Here is a 16,608-nt window from a genome sequence, read left to right as displayed (position 1 = left end):
GTAACCAGGGCTGGATGAGTTATGTCAAGAGAGTTTTGGCCTTCTGAATTAAGAGATGCATTGCACTCCAACCCACTCATGTTGGATGAACACCCTCAATTCAATCTAGTTTTTCAAGTAAGTAGTTTTTCAGAATAAATAGACACCATTTTCTCACCTAAATTGACAACGTTCTTGGCCCAGAACGTAGGGTCACAATGGAAGCGGATTGCTCCATTGGCAGCCGGGACGGGATCGCAACGCGCCTTTAAAATATGCCGTAACTGGAATGTTATCTAATGCGAATCAGAAACAACAGTGGTGAGAACAATGAAATAAAGAATGAGGACATCAAGAAGTGTGTGTTTGCCCAGCTAGATTAAACTGCTGGATCACCAACAAGGAATGTCAATAGCAAGTTTAGTTCCTAGCTTGAAAATTCACAATTCACCAGGAAAAACATCCCTTGTACAATTAGTTTTTTTACTCAACTCAGAGGATTATGGAGAAGTGCTGTTACACAATACTACTACAATGACTCAAGTAAAACACTGAGGTGCCTTTACAGAGCTTGACCCCATTCCCTTCTATGATCCTATTGTTAAGTCCTTACTTTACAAATGAAAAGCGGTGTGCAATTCAGGAAATTCATTCCATTATTACAGAGGGTTTTTTTTTTCTGTTTTGTTTTAATTGAAGCATGAATAACTCATTGTCTCTTCCATGGATATAATCTAGTGAAGCTACAGGATACTTCAAACACTTTTGACTGAACATTCTCTGTACTGCACAGACAAATTAAAGGATGTTTCCTTACCAGCCGTTTACTGTATAGCAAAGCAGTGCTGCTCCCACTTGCAATAGCCCAATTAGTAAAGTTCATCACATGCTTCACTTGTCTGGAAAGTCCAGTGATGTCATTCTGTTGTTGTATTAACTTCATCTGTCTCTCCTTTGTTACATTCTACAAAGAAACAAAACCCTGATTACAATGGAAGCTTCAGACTTAAGAGGAAAATGTAAACTCCTATAACAGGTCTTGGAGCAAAAGAAAACTGTCATAAGAAAAGCAGCTTATGCTAATGCTCATATTCAGAGGGGCTAGAACCAGCAAGTTTGCTATTATTCTTCTCTACCATTCTTCACAAAGGTATCAAAATAAAGGGAAGCTCAATCTTCAGGACTGGGCAACTGTTACAACCTCACAACAAAAGGCAATTTTCCAGTGGAATTTTCTAGCCTGTACCAAATGCTATGTCAACAGAAAAAGCTAAAATTCAGTTACTCGTCTAATGTTAAATCCTGTATTTCAGTCCTGATCAAACACTCTTTTCTTCCAGGAATATTTTATGTCATTGCCAAATAGCTGTTCCTTAACCAGGAGAAATCTACTGTAATTAAGTTGGTCTTATTTTTTTCAGTCACACCATGCAGACTGGCAGCGTGCTCTGCACTAACTTCTGATGGATTTCCTCTCTTCAGATAAAAACTGAAACCATAAGTTAAATTTCTACAGATTCGAAGTGAATCTAATTATTAATCAGAATATTCTGGAAAGTATGCTTAAAGTCACTGCCTCCTTTACAATGACAATCTGTAGAACTTAAAATACCTTTACATACAAACACGTATAACTACCACGCCTCTGAAAACCTAGGGGTACTTAAAGGGTCAGGATTTGTTAGCAGTCAACACCAGTTGTGAGAATTACTAAGGAAACAAATACTAACAAGATCCTGCCCCTCTACTCTGCTCTTGTGAGACCTCACCTGGAGTATTGTGTGCCATTCTGGTGTCCTCAACATAAAAAGGACATGGAACTGTTGGAACAAGTCCAGAGGAGGCCACGAGGATGATCAGGGGACTGGAGCACCTCCCGTATAAAGACAGGCTGAGGAAGTTGGGGCTGTTGAGCCTGGAGAAGAGAAGGCTGCGTGGGGACCTAATAGCAGCCTTCCAGTACCTGAAGGGGGCCTATAGGGATGCTGGGGAGGGACTCTTCATCAGGGACTGTAGTGACAGGACAAGCAGTAACAGGTTAAAACTTAAACAGGGGAAGTTTAAATTGGATATAAGGAGGAAATTCTTTCCTGTTAGGGTGGTGAGGCACTGGAATGGGTTGCCCAGGGAGGTTGTGAGTGCTCCATCCCTGGCAGTGTTCAAGGCCAGGTTGGATGAAGCCTTGGGTGGGATGGTTTAGTGTGAGGTGTCCCTGTCCATGGCAGGGGGGTTGGAACTAGACGATCTTGATCTTTCCAAACCTAACTATTCTACGATTCTATGATTCTATTAGGACACCAGGAGTGAAAATGACTACCTGTCACTTCCCTGCCTTTTTCCCCTGATGCCACCACCCTATGCAAGCAAAAGGAGGAAATCTGATTTTAACAACAACCAGGAGAGGAAGTCATGATGTAAAGCTACATCAAACACATGGCATCAATTTGTTGTGTGCTCAAGACAAATTACAGACCTGTCCCTGGGAATTTACACTGTAAAGAATAACTTTAAACATGGAATATAAGTTCTCAATAGGGAAAAGGAAACAGCAAACAACACTACTAGTTTTTCTCTTAACTGTACCTCAAGGTGCTGTAAGAGGGATTTTCCCTTTTTATTGATCTCATTGATGAGGGTGAATATAGCCACTTTGATCTCCTGTTCTACCCGCTTGTTTGTTTCATTTACTTCTTTTATCCTAAAAAAGAGAAATGTATTGTCAGGCAGTCAATACTTAACATCACTGACCCCTGGAGAGTGAAGGAGCAACTTCTGTTATTGAAGGAGTTCTGATACATGCAAAACATATAGCTTGTTTGATTTCTAAGAGAAATAATCACTAATCAGCTTTATCAAAGAAGCCATCTAAAATTTCAGGTTTGGAAAAAAATGGTATAGCCTGAGATCAAGATGGTGTCTCAATTATAACTTGGGTTTTACTTAAAATTATATGAAACAGACCTTGTGGTTTATATGCTTTATACAGAGACATACCCAGCCAAGACGTGTGCATATGTACACGTCTATATTTATCTCTATATCATGTCTCTTTCATTGTGAAGAATTTATATATGATGCCATAAGCTTTTATGCTATTGTATATTAACCAGAAAGGAAGCGAATCATGAGTTTCAGATTGATTCCTCCACCTCACCCAGAAAATCCTGTAACAAAAAGGTTATTACATGCCTGTAAGGCATTACAGGCCAATACACAAGGACAAACAATTCACTAACAATTTGCTTGACATTAGGTTATATTCTCTTGTGCTTTATTACTACTGCCCTTCTATCTCTTCATTTCCATCACTGCCATTCTTCCTCAGTTTTAGTGTCTTCACTATTCTCAACTTCAGTCTCAAGCAAATCATCTTGAGCTCTGTCCACAGAATTCGAAATAAAGCATTCCTTAAACCTCACTGCAAATTCAGGATTTACTTGATGCTGCCTTAATCTACTGATGACATAATGTTGCAGGAGGATTCTCTGCTTCACTTGTAGGCGGCAGAGCACACCACCTTGCATGAGCCAGTCTGAGTGTAAAGACTTCAGCTGTCCTTTTGTGAAGGGCTTCTTCACTCCTAGATCAAGCATCTGAACTTGCAATGTCATTCATCCTGACAGGATCACAAGACCAATATTTATTTGGCTGACATCTTCATGATAGGTGTTAAACGCCCTTTAAGGCACCTTGGACACAGGTTGTGCTTTTTCACAGCACAACCTGGTCTTCAACAAGCATTCAACCAACCCCTCATTAAGTCAGTAGACATCCATCCTTGGCACCTACCAATTATTCCAGGCAGTTATTCTTTCTACCTTGTTTTATGCTTCACAATCACATAGGATGGCAATTTCATACCATCTGCTAACACTGACAACATTATTGTAATATACATTTTTTTCATTCTCTGAAGATTTATGATAACGGATTTTGTGCCCTACACTTCAACACTGAATAGAATGGCAAAGTAGCCTACTGTCTCACTTGCAAAATCCATTTGGCTCAGTGGATAATCATGAGCTTTACACAACCCAACCACATGCTGCAGAAATTCACTGAATTTTCAGAGAAGCCAGAAACTCTTAGGCAAAACCCACCATTATGTGTTACTCATATATGCACCAGCCATTACTGGCCTTGAATTCTTATCACAGAACCTTTCGTGAACTTCCCTGTGAGGGTGTGGCAGCGCTGGAACAGGCTGCCCAGAGAAGTGGTAAATGCCCCATCCCTGGCAGTGTTCAAGGCCAGGTTGGACAGAGTCTTGGGTGACATGGTCTAGTGGAAGGTGTCCCTGCCCATGGCAGGGGGTTGGAACTGGATGATCTTAAGGTCCTTTCCAACCCAAATCATTCTATGATTCTATGATTCCTTGACCTTTTAGTTTAATTATTTCTCATTAAGCCGAGTCTCTGTCTCTTCTTCAAGGATGTAACAATTCTACAGCTTGTCCTTCTCCTTCACGATGGTGTTCACCTTTGGGAAACTTCAAAGAGTTTCATTCTGAGTCAATGCAAAGAATTTAATTTCCATTACTTCCACCTTCACACACTTGCCTCTGCCATGTTCTATGTTCTCCTTCCCTTGCAAGTCTTTTGGGGATTTTTTTAAATGTACATGTTACCACTAGGAGTTAAAAATTTGCAGCAGAAGTTCCCCTTCTATCTTCGGGGCACTTCCTTCTCCCTTATACTTCCCATCTCCACGAGGTGTCATTCTGCAAGTGACCTAAAAGGTGCAGAAGGCTCATGAAACCACTGGAATCACAGTGGAATTCCCTGACCTCCAGCACACCACATCACCATGAGAGGGTGAAAAAAACAGCAGTGATCTTGTGCTCTTTCCATCCCTATATTCAGTGTTCTACCTGACATTGAATTTAAACTCATTCTGGAATTCTTAAGTTAAGCTACCTAAGGGAAAGCTTGTCTTCCTGTCAGTTAATGACACTAAGTTTTGCTTGCCTGCTTAAACCAAACTAACCACAATTTCCTACTCAATTTCCAATACCACTCAAGATGCAAAATCAATTAAAATGTGAAGTATTATTCTAGTTCATCACTCATCTTAGTACGCTGCATTCAAAAGAATGTAATAGTAACAATTCATCATTTTGGGTACTCACCTATTCTGAACTTGGGCAGCTGCAAAATTTACATAGTTCTTCTTCTCAAGAAGTTTGGCCAATAGGTTCTCAATTGCACCCTTCTGGTTCTGAAAAGCCTCTTCCAGAAACTGATACCTTTTCAACATGCAAAAGATAGCAATTACCAAGGAGGAATGGGCTGAAACTCAAGAGTTCCAATTTAGATGTAAAGCTTTTTGAAAAAATATGACAAAACACACAGAAAAATCAAACTGTGTACACCAGTGTGTAAGATGCTTCAGTACTGATAAAATCCTTTGTAAGTGTCCAGAAGACCGAACCTCTATGGGCCACATTAATTCCAACTACACGGGGAGACAACATGCTGCATCGTTTCACCAGACAGCAAGCAATGGCGCCCCAGCTAAAGCAGACAGCAGAAGCTTCAAAGCTTGGCAAATCATTTTGCTGGTGTTAGATGAGAAAAATGCACTAATAGCTTAAACATACATTAAATGATACAGAAAACCCGTATCACAGAGAACCATTTTTTCCAGTTGCTATTATACTGCTCATATTTGACTGAATTAGCTTAATCTGAAAGAAAACAGTCCTATTTAAATAAAAACTTAAACTCTTTGGTACTTCCATGTGAAGAACATATCATTCCCTTCCAAGTCCTTCAAGCAAACAGCTTCTATATCAAAGGCACCTTCCATTACTTCATCTGAAAAGAGTGCAAGTAGCTACATCAAAGGAAACTAATGAAATTAGTTGCATTTTCCTAACATACAAGAGGAATGAACAGTGCAACAGAAGCAGAACACCGAAGCTGGAAATGGCAAGGCGATTTAGGTAGCTCCAAGAGTTTTCATCTTCTCTGGTTCTTCCCAACTACCCAGAGATTCCCTTCAAGCCCCAAGATTCCTATCGGTCACTTGCCAGTTCTTGTCTTCACTAAGCAAACTTCATGCTTTCTACAGAAATACCAGCAATTCTTTCACTTGAACATCTGCACTGAACACTGGACCACACTGCTACTGAGGTGGTGATTCACCCTCCTTTCATGCAAACTACTAGGATTTCAGGTAAGAAGTAAACAGATTAAAACTAATCTTTGTTTCCACTTTATTTAGTGACCTTCATAAAGATCTCAGTTGTACTTCATGGCAGATGAAGCAGGCACCCTAACCACCTGTAATTCACATCTGCAGACAGAACTCATTTTAAAAGCATATTCTGCAAGGTAGCATGTTAATAGCAAAGTATTCTCTTACTAGAAGACAACAGGTCAGTAGAACAAGATACATCTATTAGTTAGCATCATGCACAAAACAGATGCAAAGAAACCAACTACAACAAGTTAGTTTACATATCCTAGGAGACCACGCTATTTTGGACACATCTTTCAGGGTATTTATGATCAAGTCCATAGAATAGGCTGTTAATAATAGTCATTTCAGAAGTAAAAGCTCTCCTTTAAGCTGCTGTAGCAGTCTATGAGAGCAAACACTACTCTGGAAAATACACACTAAATTCAATATTGCAACATACTGATAATCCCTTTGACAGAGAAATCTCCCTTGCAGATTGACTAGCAAAAGCAGTGCTTCAGTGGCTGATAAATACATATTTTATTCCCAGGTTCTCTATTACAACACTGCAAACTACTTTTTCAAACATTCAAACAACTCTACAACACAGCTGCTAAAGAGCAGGAAGTTTTAATGGATCTTAAGAAGTTCCAACCTTTTTCTACCAGCAAGCTCTGGAAACAAACCCCAGCATTTCTTTTTACTTGGAGTGAGGCAACGTTCAACAAACTAAAACCATGCAATTTTTCCCCTCTATACCGTAAGAATATATTCATCTATGATGCAAAATTTATACCTTTACAAAAATACCCTAAATTGAACAACTGGTGCCTAAGAAAAGATGCCCTTTTAAGAAATTACCTCATCCATGACTCACTATTTCACTTTCTGCTTCTTTATAGCACCAGGTATTCAGGGCTGTAGCAATTTCTATTCAAGTCCTGACAGCACTGGTAAATGCCAGTTAACAATCACACCAAATCACCTCAGCCCATGCTGGTTTGAATCTGCTCTTACGATACTTCACGAAGCTCAGCCAACTGATGGCTCAAAGTTTCCAGCACTCCACATAGGTTCTGCTTTGCAAGGGATCATTTCAGCCCAACAAAGAGTACATACAACAGTATTTAGGACATAAAATGCCATTTCATCCTCTGAGAAGCACACCACAGGAATTAAGACATGGTAATATTTGTACCTGTGTTCTTTGTGTTCCAGTAACTGACAGTCTCTGCATGTCAGCCTGTCACATGTTTCACAGAAAAGTTTTAACTGCTCTTGTTTGTGGACAGGACAGAAAACAGGACGTTGACCAGATGCTCCCACGGCCTCTGTTTTTAAAAATAAACCAGTTTTGCATTGTAAAAATCAAACTGACACCATCTGAAGAGCAAAGCAACTCACTTCCAAGCTCAGTAACAACCAAGAATGTGGACAAAGACAACTACAGACCTGTTCTCATGCTAAGGTTCCCACAAATAGGTTCTCATTGAAGTATTTACAGCGCCAGCTGTTTATAGCTGTTTCTGCTTTATTGTATTGAAAGAGAAAGAGAAATTCCTCTCTTATCACAACCACTCAAGACACTGGCACCTGTAAGAATGCAAAGCCTGTACACAACACCAGGATTGTGTACACATGGTCACAGTTAAACTGTGTGCAATTTCACCAGACGCACTGAAGGATGGATCAAGCCTCACAGGCTTTTACACTGTCAAACACCATTAGGTTTTCTAAATTGTTGCTTCAAACCCTTTATAAAGCTCATTAAGTCACATGCAACTGAAGTGGTAAATGGAAAGCAAACATTGCCCATGTTAAGAGTTACTTAAACTCCAGCTGATCTGCTTCACTTTTCCACTTAAGCAAATAATAGACGATAATGTCAAAAAGTAGTTCTGAGTTTACAAAGAAGTGTTGCACAGTCTTCTAAGGATACTTTGCGCTTAGCACAGAGGAAAGCAGCCTTTGGAAGATACAGCAGGTAAGGTTTAAAACATGAATGTCTTAAATGTCTTAAACATGAATGTCTCCAACATTTCTGAAGCTTGTTATATCATGCAAGCTATTGCAAAGAAAAGAGAGCTCATGAATCTACAGCTGACACTCAGGCATTTAAAGTCTCCAGGGTGTATCTTTGGTTCTTATAAGAAAGAAGGAACAAGCTCCTCCAAGAAAATACTGAATTGCCATCCCCCACAGTCAAGACAGTTACTAAGGATCACTAGGTCAGGTCAAAGGAAGGCTACATTCTTGCCATATGCTACCACACCAGCTCCAGGCTGGCTTCCCACAAAAACCAACCTACATTTCTGATACAAGGTGTATTTTATTGGAACAGTCAATTTTTGGCACTTCTGCCTCAGGTTTAGTGAAGGGGAAGCAGAGCTACAGTATCACTTTGACAGCGGCAATACAGCACTCCTAATGAGGAACATCAGTAACTTTTTGTAGGGCCCTATACTTTGATTTCACCTTAAGCGTTTCTCATGTGGTAGGATTAATACGTTTAAACTTAAACTGATAATATTTCTTTTTGAACAACACCCAATAAGACATACACAGAAACCTCTCCAGAAATGAAGGGTTTTTTACAGAGCAAGTGAAATAAGATCACTAAAAGAACTAAGCTCAATAGCAAACTTTAACTATTAATCTGATTTTGATGAGAGCTGGCAGAAAGCAAAGCAGTTACCCTTTTGAAATGGCACAATGAAACAATCATGAGGATCTTAATTCCAAATGGAGAGAGAGCAGAATGTGAAGATCTCTCCTCAGTAAGATCAGTCTTCATGTACATTCAGCTTATGTAGAACGCCTTTAAATCTGAATCCCATTTACAAATAATGCCTTCTAAGCTAAAATTCAGCTTCCTTTTACCTGTTTTGGGAATGCTTTCCACATCACCTCAGCAGGTTATAAACAACACAGAGTCAAATAACAGTTTAAGAATTAAGTTCTATAAAGCTGTACTTCTAACCAAAGTGCACACACACTTCACACATTAAATTTTGTTAACCTAAAATACATTTGAACTCCACATTTACTCAGCAATATCAATACAACAGTAACATCACACTGAATATGGCTATGAGCTTATCTGTGCATACTTCTCTACTGGGAGAACTGTAATTGTTCCTTATACATTTTGCTGTAGTTGGTTAATTTCCTTAGCCGATGGATGTGTCAGTACTCTCCAGATTTAAATCCTCCATTTAGTTATTCTCCTGAAGTAAAGGATTATTAAGAATAGATCTAAATTCTTTCCAAAGACTGCTCTCTCATTCTCTTCCTTCTGTACTTAAGATATTTCTTTCCTTTGGACATCATACTGTACAAAGTGTGAGTAAATAACCTACTTGAGTTTAAAATTTCATTATTCCTCAATTTTAAGAGCTACAAATTCTGCACTGGCAGCTTTTTACTAAACTTTTCCGAAATCTTTGGAGAAAGCCATATATACAGTTGGTTCTTACTCAAATAATCCTCCCTGTCTCTTTTTATATGTGCTAAAGAAAAAGAGCTTACTACAGTGATACCCACACACTCACCTGAAGAAACATCCTCTTTTTTTCTGATCATATGATCTTTAGTAAATTTTACTCGCTGATGAGCTTCTATGCAAGTCTTGCACAACCATTCCCCACACTCTACACAAAATCCAACAGCACTAGCATTATCTTCACAGCTTGTACACACCTGTGAAGGGAAACAGGCAGTTACCATCATTTTCCTGGAAAGCATTAACATATATAGACAAAGCCAGCAAGTGAATTCCAGCAAGCAGGAAAGTGCCATACCTGTTCTGACTTCTCATCAGAGCTACTTGGTGCTTCTGACGTGTCTTTTACAAAGTAGTTATCCACCAGATCTATCTGTCTGCATTCTTGGCGGCATATGGGACATCTGATGACACCAACTGCAAGACAGAAAGTGTTTTCCAATTTTAAGATAAAGAACATAAAAAGCAACACTCCCAGAATCAAAAGATCACAAGAATGAAAACAAACCCCCCAGACTGCTCATTTCACTTGGCTAAATTGGAACAGGCTTCCCAGAGAAGCGGTGGAATCACTATCCCTGGAAGTGTTCTCACACCATGTAGATGAGGGCCTCAGTGCCATGGCTTAGTGGTGGCCTTGGCAGTGCTGGGGAATGCTTGGATCTGGTGAGCTTAAAGGTCTTTTTCAACCTGCTTGATTCTGTGATAAATGAACAGATTGCACAGTTGACACTACCCTTAAAAGCAGCCATTACCTAAAGGTAACAGTTTAACCTAAAAAGCACCCCAACAACAACAAACCATGAACAAGAAACCCCCCCCAAACCACATGCACCTCTCTTCAGAAGAAGCTCCATTTCCTAAGATGAGGGTGTGGTAATTTCTACATCATACTCGGGTTTTACTACTGATTTCTTCCCCCCAAAGTATGTATAAACCATGTATTTTTAGCCCAGTGATTTGTTCTTCCCAAGCAAATATCTTCATTTTCTCCCATTTTAATTTGATAAACTCAAGACACATGTTAATAAATTTTTATAACCATCTATTGCACAGTCTGTTTCAAGATAAGCATTAGGAGAGGGATGCAGATGAGTAAGATCAACTACCTGAAGGTTACAGGGGATTTTCCAAGTAGTGTTTTGCAGGGAAGGCAAATACCAAAAGCCACAATTTGACAGCAAAAATTCCTCTCACGCCAACTACACCTACCTTTCTGCAGGACATACAACACTTTGCACATATAGATGTAAATGCATACACACATAGCATTAACACCAGATATAATGAGACTAGTTCCTTTCCAGTATCCAGCTTTGTTATCCTCTGTAATTGCTAAACTAGAGCTTTAAGTCCTCAGTGGAGCACTAAAGACGCTGCTACATGATCCAAACTGACATTTAAAGATCTTTTGTGAACAACAGACATTAAAAGTTTGAAAACCTAAGTTACCTCTGAGGTAGTGGTTAACACCTAGTCTTAAATCAAGTTGCTATACAACTTCATTGTCATCACCATTTTCAAGGAGAAGCTTTCAAAGCAATTGGGTATTTTTATACACAGAGACACCTGAAATGACTTTGGAAAGTAAGTGTAATTAAATGATGCTCAACTCCTTTGTGGATATGCAGTTAAAACAGCAGGACTTACTTCAGGGAGATTAATTACATTAGTAGTAAATGAGTTAATTTTTTCAAGTGCTAAAATTAACAATGGCTTCAGAACACACTAGATTCACTGCAGAGCAATATGAATCCAAGTAAGAAGTCCCTGTATCATCAAACCAAACATGCTTCAAGTGCAGGACGTGAAAAATAGCCAGTATTTCAGTACCTACACGTACAAAAGCTTTCACATATACAATGAAGCTTCCACATATGCAGAGCCTTGAGGTCTTCTTGCTACTCAGAGACAACATTCTTTAGGGAATACTGTAATGAAAGTCTATCTGCTGATGTGCATATACTTACAGACCAAAAGTTTCTAACCATTAAAATGCTTCATCTAAAACCAGGCCACAGTTAAATCTAATTTTTAGTGCTGTCTTGGGCTCACCACACAAAAATCCTGCAGGAAGCACAAAAGCACCCAAGATCTATAATCTTTACACAAAGCAAAGTCAAACTCCACCAAAGCAAAGCACTTCCTGTAAGGCAGGTTTGCATTTCAGTTTTAAACCAGATAAATCATTAAAAGCGTGAATAAATTCAAGCCTTTTAATGTCAGAAGAGCAACACAACTGGCAGCCCATGGGCTGGATTTAGACTACGGGTAATTCTACCTTGCCCGCTGCATCTCTCTGGAAGGACACAGGGAACAGGGAGTCCACGAACACTGTTGACAGTCAAACATCCACATTCTGCAGCTCCATATTCAAGCACACTTTGCACACCAGGTACCCACTGGCATTCTGCACATATCTCAATACATCATAACCCTAAGACGAGGCCTTGCAATTCTTATTCAGCATATACGCTTCATTTTCACATCTCAATGCCCTCAATTATTTTCAAAGTAGCTTTCCAATATTATATGAGTAACTCATACTCATGTCCTGCTCTTTGAATCTAATATAAGCCAAATTAATGCAGCATCATTTGTACTAGAAACCACATGGAAAAGACACAGATGTGGCTGATTTTGCAAGGGAAGAGGGAAAAGCAGATAAAGATCATGCTGAAATAACACACACATAGAAGAAAACCAGAAGGAAATCCTTACCTGACAAAAGTGGAGGTCATTTGCTATCTAATGAAGTTTATGGCAAGGATTTCATGCAAAGGCATTTTAGGACAAGCTATGGCTCAAATGTTTACATAGCCTACTAGAAAAACAAGGTTCCATTGCCAGTTTCAGTCTGAAATACTTCTTATGTAAGAAAATTGAAATAAAGCACAAATATCATCCTGCAGCAGAACTTACTGCACTGCTTTTCTGCACCATTTAAATTAGAAGCTTAATACTGATAAAAACCAAACCAAACCAACCACCCCAACACAAATGTATTTAGCCCTAGTACACACATTTCCACTGTAACCCTGCTTTCAGAAAGGGCATGTACCTACATCCAAAGAATGTATCCGATAGCGCACAGAAAAAAACAAACCACCCTATTCTTAAAAGATCAATCGAAGTTGAACTAGAATCAGACACATTCATAGAAATTAGGAAGCTCAGACTGGTTTATGATCTCCCCCAATCCAAACTATTACCATAAAGATACCCCACACTTTCAAAGATGGCTTCAAAATAGTACAAAGCCACATACATCAACACTCAAGAGGTTAACGGCAGCAGTGAAGAGTTGAGAATCGGCAAGTTTCTTTCACACTTGCCATTTCAAATCCCACACAACTCAGTTTTGCTTAACCATAAAGCAGAAATGCTTCTTCCCTGGCAAAAATACTAGGAGATATAGTAAGTATTGAGCACATGACGTGGAACTCAGAGGGCCTGTTTTGAACAGCAGTTCCCATCTGATTTACAGTACAATGGCATCAAAATACCTTCATCAGCATTAACTCCAGGAACAGTTATACTTCAGGTGCCAAAAAAAAAAACCAAAACAAAAGCCCCCCCCCCAAACTTCACCGTCCACAGCTGCTCTTGTGAGAAATCCAAGAACAATCAGCCTTTGGACCTCAAAGGCCACAGAAAGTAAGGAACTGTTTTACAAGAGCTGCAGGTAAGGAGTGGACTTCCAGCTTCTTACACTGCATTGAGGAGGACTCACATCACCAGTTTTTCTACTTGTTTAATCACAAACCTCATAATAAGACCTGTAACAACCACGAGTACAAACACACCATACTTGACATACACAGCTGTATGTAAGATGTTTCCCCTTCCCTGCCATTTCGAGTCACACTGTGAATTACATCCTATTCCCAGTCAATTGTGCAGTTCAAATCAGATTCTACTTTTTGTCACACACTTCTTCAGACTTTATCCAGAACAGCAAAAACACTCAATCACGTTTACTGCCCCTCATCTGCTGCATGTAGCATAAATCAAGTTTTGTTTCTCTCCTCTTACCCTATGTGAGGCTGATTTCAGTGAGAGCAGGAATAATTTCTTACCTGAAGATTTGGTTCGAGCACCACCAGTTCAGTACGTATGAAAAGCCCGCCTTGCATTGCTAACCCCACTCAAAGAGAGGTAGGTTTGACTTGCTACCTTCTCGCATCATGAGCCATTCCTCCCTCCCAGAGTTTACAAAGCCTGCAAAAGAGCCTTCATCCTTGCAGACCTTTATAGTGTTGTAACGATAAAGCTTCCCAGTGCAGGAAATATTTGCAAGCACTCATGCGATTTAATAACTCAAACTTCCGTCTGAAGTTCCGACTTGGCACATTTGCAGTCCTCCAAGGAACGAATCTCTGCCAGGTTTCATTTACTGGCTGAGAGCACCAAGAGTAGTTACTACACGTGCATAATATTTACTTCTCACAGAAATGTAAGGGTCCGAATACGCTTCTGTATATCTATACATTAACAACCTTGTCCTAGTGTCAGGGGTTAGACCTTGAAATAAACCCTCCCAGGTCAGGTAAGTGACATAATCCCATTGAAATCTATCAGAATATAAATAGATTTGGAAGAAAAATAACTGCTTTGAAGGTCCACTCCTAACTCAGCTTTTGCTTCTGACAGACAATCCTTGCTTGTACCACAAATGTCACACATTGACCTGACAACACGCTATATTTAGTGAAGAAAACCAATTTATACCAGTCACAGACATCTATTTTTATAAAAATGACACATGCTCTAGAATGTTACCAGACAAAAGCGTCCTTTTAAAATACACTGAAATTACATTTAGAACGAAATCTAAGTTTCAGACCAAGATTTTAATAAGCCCAGATGAACTGAACATTTCTCAGGACTTGGCCTTTGCTGGGCTCCAGCAGATATAAATCCATGACCCTCACTCATCAATACAGGAGAAAGTCAAAGAACCAAGAAAATTCAGGTGATGTATACTAACATTTCCTAAACCTAAGACAGTATGCACTGAGACAGCTTAAAGCAGTCTATTTGATGCAGGAGTTTTCAGCTTTTGAGACTGAAAACACAGTAACTACAACTATATTCAGTTCAAGGGCTACATCACACTCTCCCAGCCATCATACTGGTTTTAGGTCCCCCTCCCAAGCCAAATTAAAACTACTTCCTGCATAATTTCAGGTGTGACTAATATATGTTTCTAAATACACAAACAGTGGGTACAGGAGTTGAATTCAGCTATCAAAATAATTTACAATACTAGGTATTACAGCACTCAGTAGTAAATGGATTGCTCCTCAGATTATACATACGTGCACATTAAGTTGTGGAGGTTTCCCTTAGGCTCCCCAAAAGCATCCTCCAGCTCTTTTTTAGCCTAATGCAGATTGTGCCATTCTCAGGGAGCTGGGAGAGCCACATATTCCCTCTGTTGAGATAATCTTCTTACAAAAGATTGTAAATATCTCAGTGAGGCAGTGAAACCTCCAAACAAGTCTCTTCCCAGGAGCAGCTGCAGTGGTGGGTGCAGAACAAGGTGGTTTGTGGGATCTGTAACAGTCTGAAATCTCTAACTTCAAAGTAAGCCTTTTTCAAAACACTGTGATACAAACAGAAGGTGGCATTTTCTTGTAACCTGTTCACTCTGCAAGGAAGAGCGCAGCTGGACAGCTGAAACAACAGGCTTTAAGCAATCAGCTAGCCACCAAATAAACACACACTCCAAAGACCTAGAAAGTCATAAAGCTGCATATGAGATGTTACTTTTTATGTTTAACAAGTGGCATAAAAGTATGCTTTAAACACACGAAACAGAACACTTTTTTTCCGCCAATATAAACAACAGCCAAAATAATCTCTCACTAGTGCAATGGGTACGAACCCACCAGTGACTTCTCTATAACAGAGCCAGACACAGCCTTAGATTGTGGTTTTAAATTTTTGTCAGTTTCTTAAACTTTCGGGAATTGAGACCATTCTTCTGTCTTCATCAGCAGTGTCTCTCAAGGGAGTGGCAACAGGGTAGGAGAAGAGATGCTGATATAGACCACAAATTCCTGCCTTCGAGCATCCTTGTTTTCCCCAAGAGCAGCAGCATGTTTTCACTAGGAGAGGACACCGAACTGTTCTGTAGGTACTGAGGTTGCACTCAACTCCTGGTAAGTGCCTTCCACAGTTATTACCCAATCAATACACGTATCTATTACTATTAATACTGACAACTCTTACAGAGCAAAATCTAAATATAATTAACAAAGAAACCAGGAAAATGACAAGAGAAACCCTGGTTCTTTTCCACAGCACTTGTAATTATGTTATCTAGGTGTAGAGACAGTAAAATCGGCAGACAAATTTAAATGCATATAGAATAGTACAGCAAATAAACAAGAACTGAGAGCCCGCAGTGAAGTGTAACCTGTTCCAGGTATAGCTACAGGTACCACTTCTCATTAATTTTTCCTTCATGAAAAAATACCTGCTCGTGGTTAAGGAGACTAGAGAAGCAGTAGAAGTGGAAGTAATAGGTCGTGACCATCAAAACTCATACCAGCAGGGAAGGAACCTGCATGATTAAGCTACGTAGTACTTCTCTGGATGCTGAGAACACTCATTTTGGACCTGGCTGACTGGTAAGCGCTTAAAGTGCCATTTAACTGATTCCATTTACAAGTGGCAAGCACTGTCCACAAACCTGCATCTTCTGTCTGGTCAATGCCTCGTTCTTAAGTGACCTGCTGGGCTAATGCATTTGTGCATGCAAACATGCATGCATTTCGTGCATAATGTGCATTTGTACCACCGTGACAGATCACACACGTCTCTATCAGCGTAGTTTCCTGGAGCAAAGATGCCCATGATGCTCACATCACCCAAAAGTTTTTGATGCATCAACCTAAAGGGGAATTCTTACTTCAAAGAACAGATTAAAGCATTCT

General features: G+C 39.7%; 1 protein-coding gene across 3 annotated transcripts in view; it reads right to left on the bottom strand.

The window, feature by feature from the left end:
* The window catches only part of TRIM33 (tripartite motif containing 33), a 30,519-nt gene that overhangs the window by 12,144 nt on the left and 1,767 nt on the right, over window positions 1-16,608 (bottom strand). For all 3 annotated transcript variants that reach the window (XM_065698177.1, XM_065698175.1, XM_065698176.1), the window contains exons 2-8: window positions 9,963-10,081; window positions 9,714-9,861; window positions 7,361-7,493; window positions 5,108-5,224; window positions 2,563-2,677; window positions 797-943; window positions 158-275 (exon numbers count right to left, since the gene is read on the bottom strand). In XM_065698177.1, the coding sequence (XP_065554249.1) occupies window positions 158-275; window positions 797-943; window positions 2,563-2,677; window positions 5,108-5,224; window positions 7,361-7,493; window positions 9,714-9,861; window positions 9,963-10,081 (897 nt within the window). The remainder of the gene's footprint in view (window positions 1-157; window positions 276-796; window positions 944-2,562; window positions 2,678-5,107; window positions 5,225-7,360; window positions 7,494-9,713; window positions 9,862-9,962; window positions 10,082-16,608) is intronic.

Source organism: Lathamus discolor, chromosome 19, assembly GCF_037157495.1.
Source record: "Lathamus discolor isolate bLatDis1 chromosome 19, bLatDis1.hap1, whole genome shotgun sequence".
NCBI lineage: Eukaryota > Metazoa > Chordata > Aves > Psittaciformes > Psittacidae > Lathamus > Lathamus discolor.
Note: the sequence above shows the minus strand (reverse complement) of the source record. Positions and strands in the feature narration are given on the sequence as shown.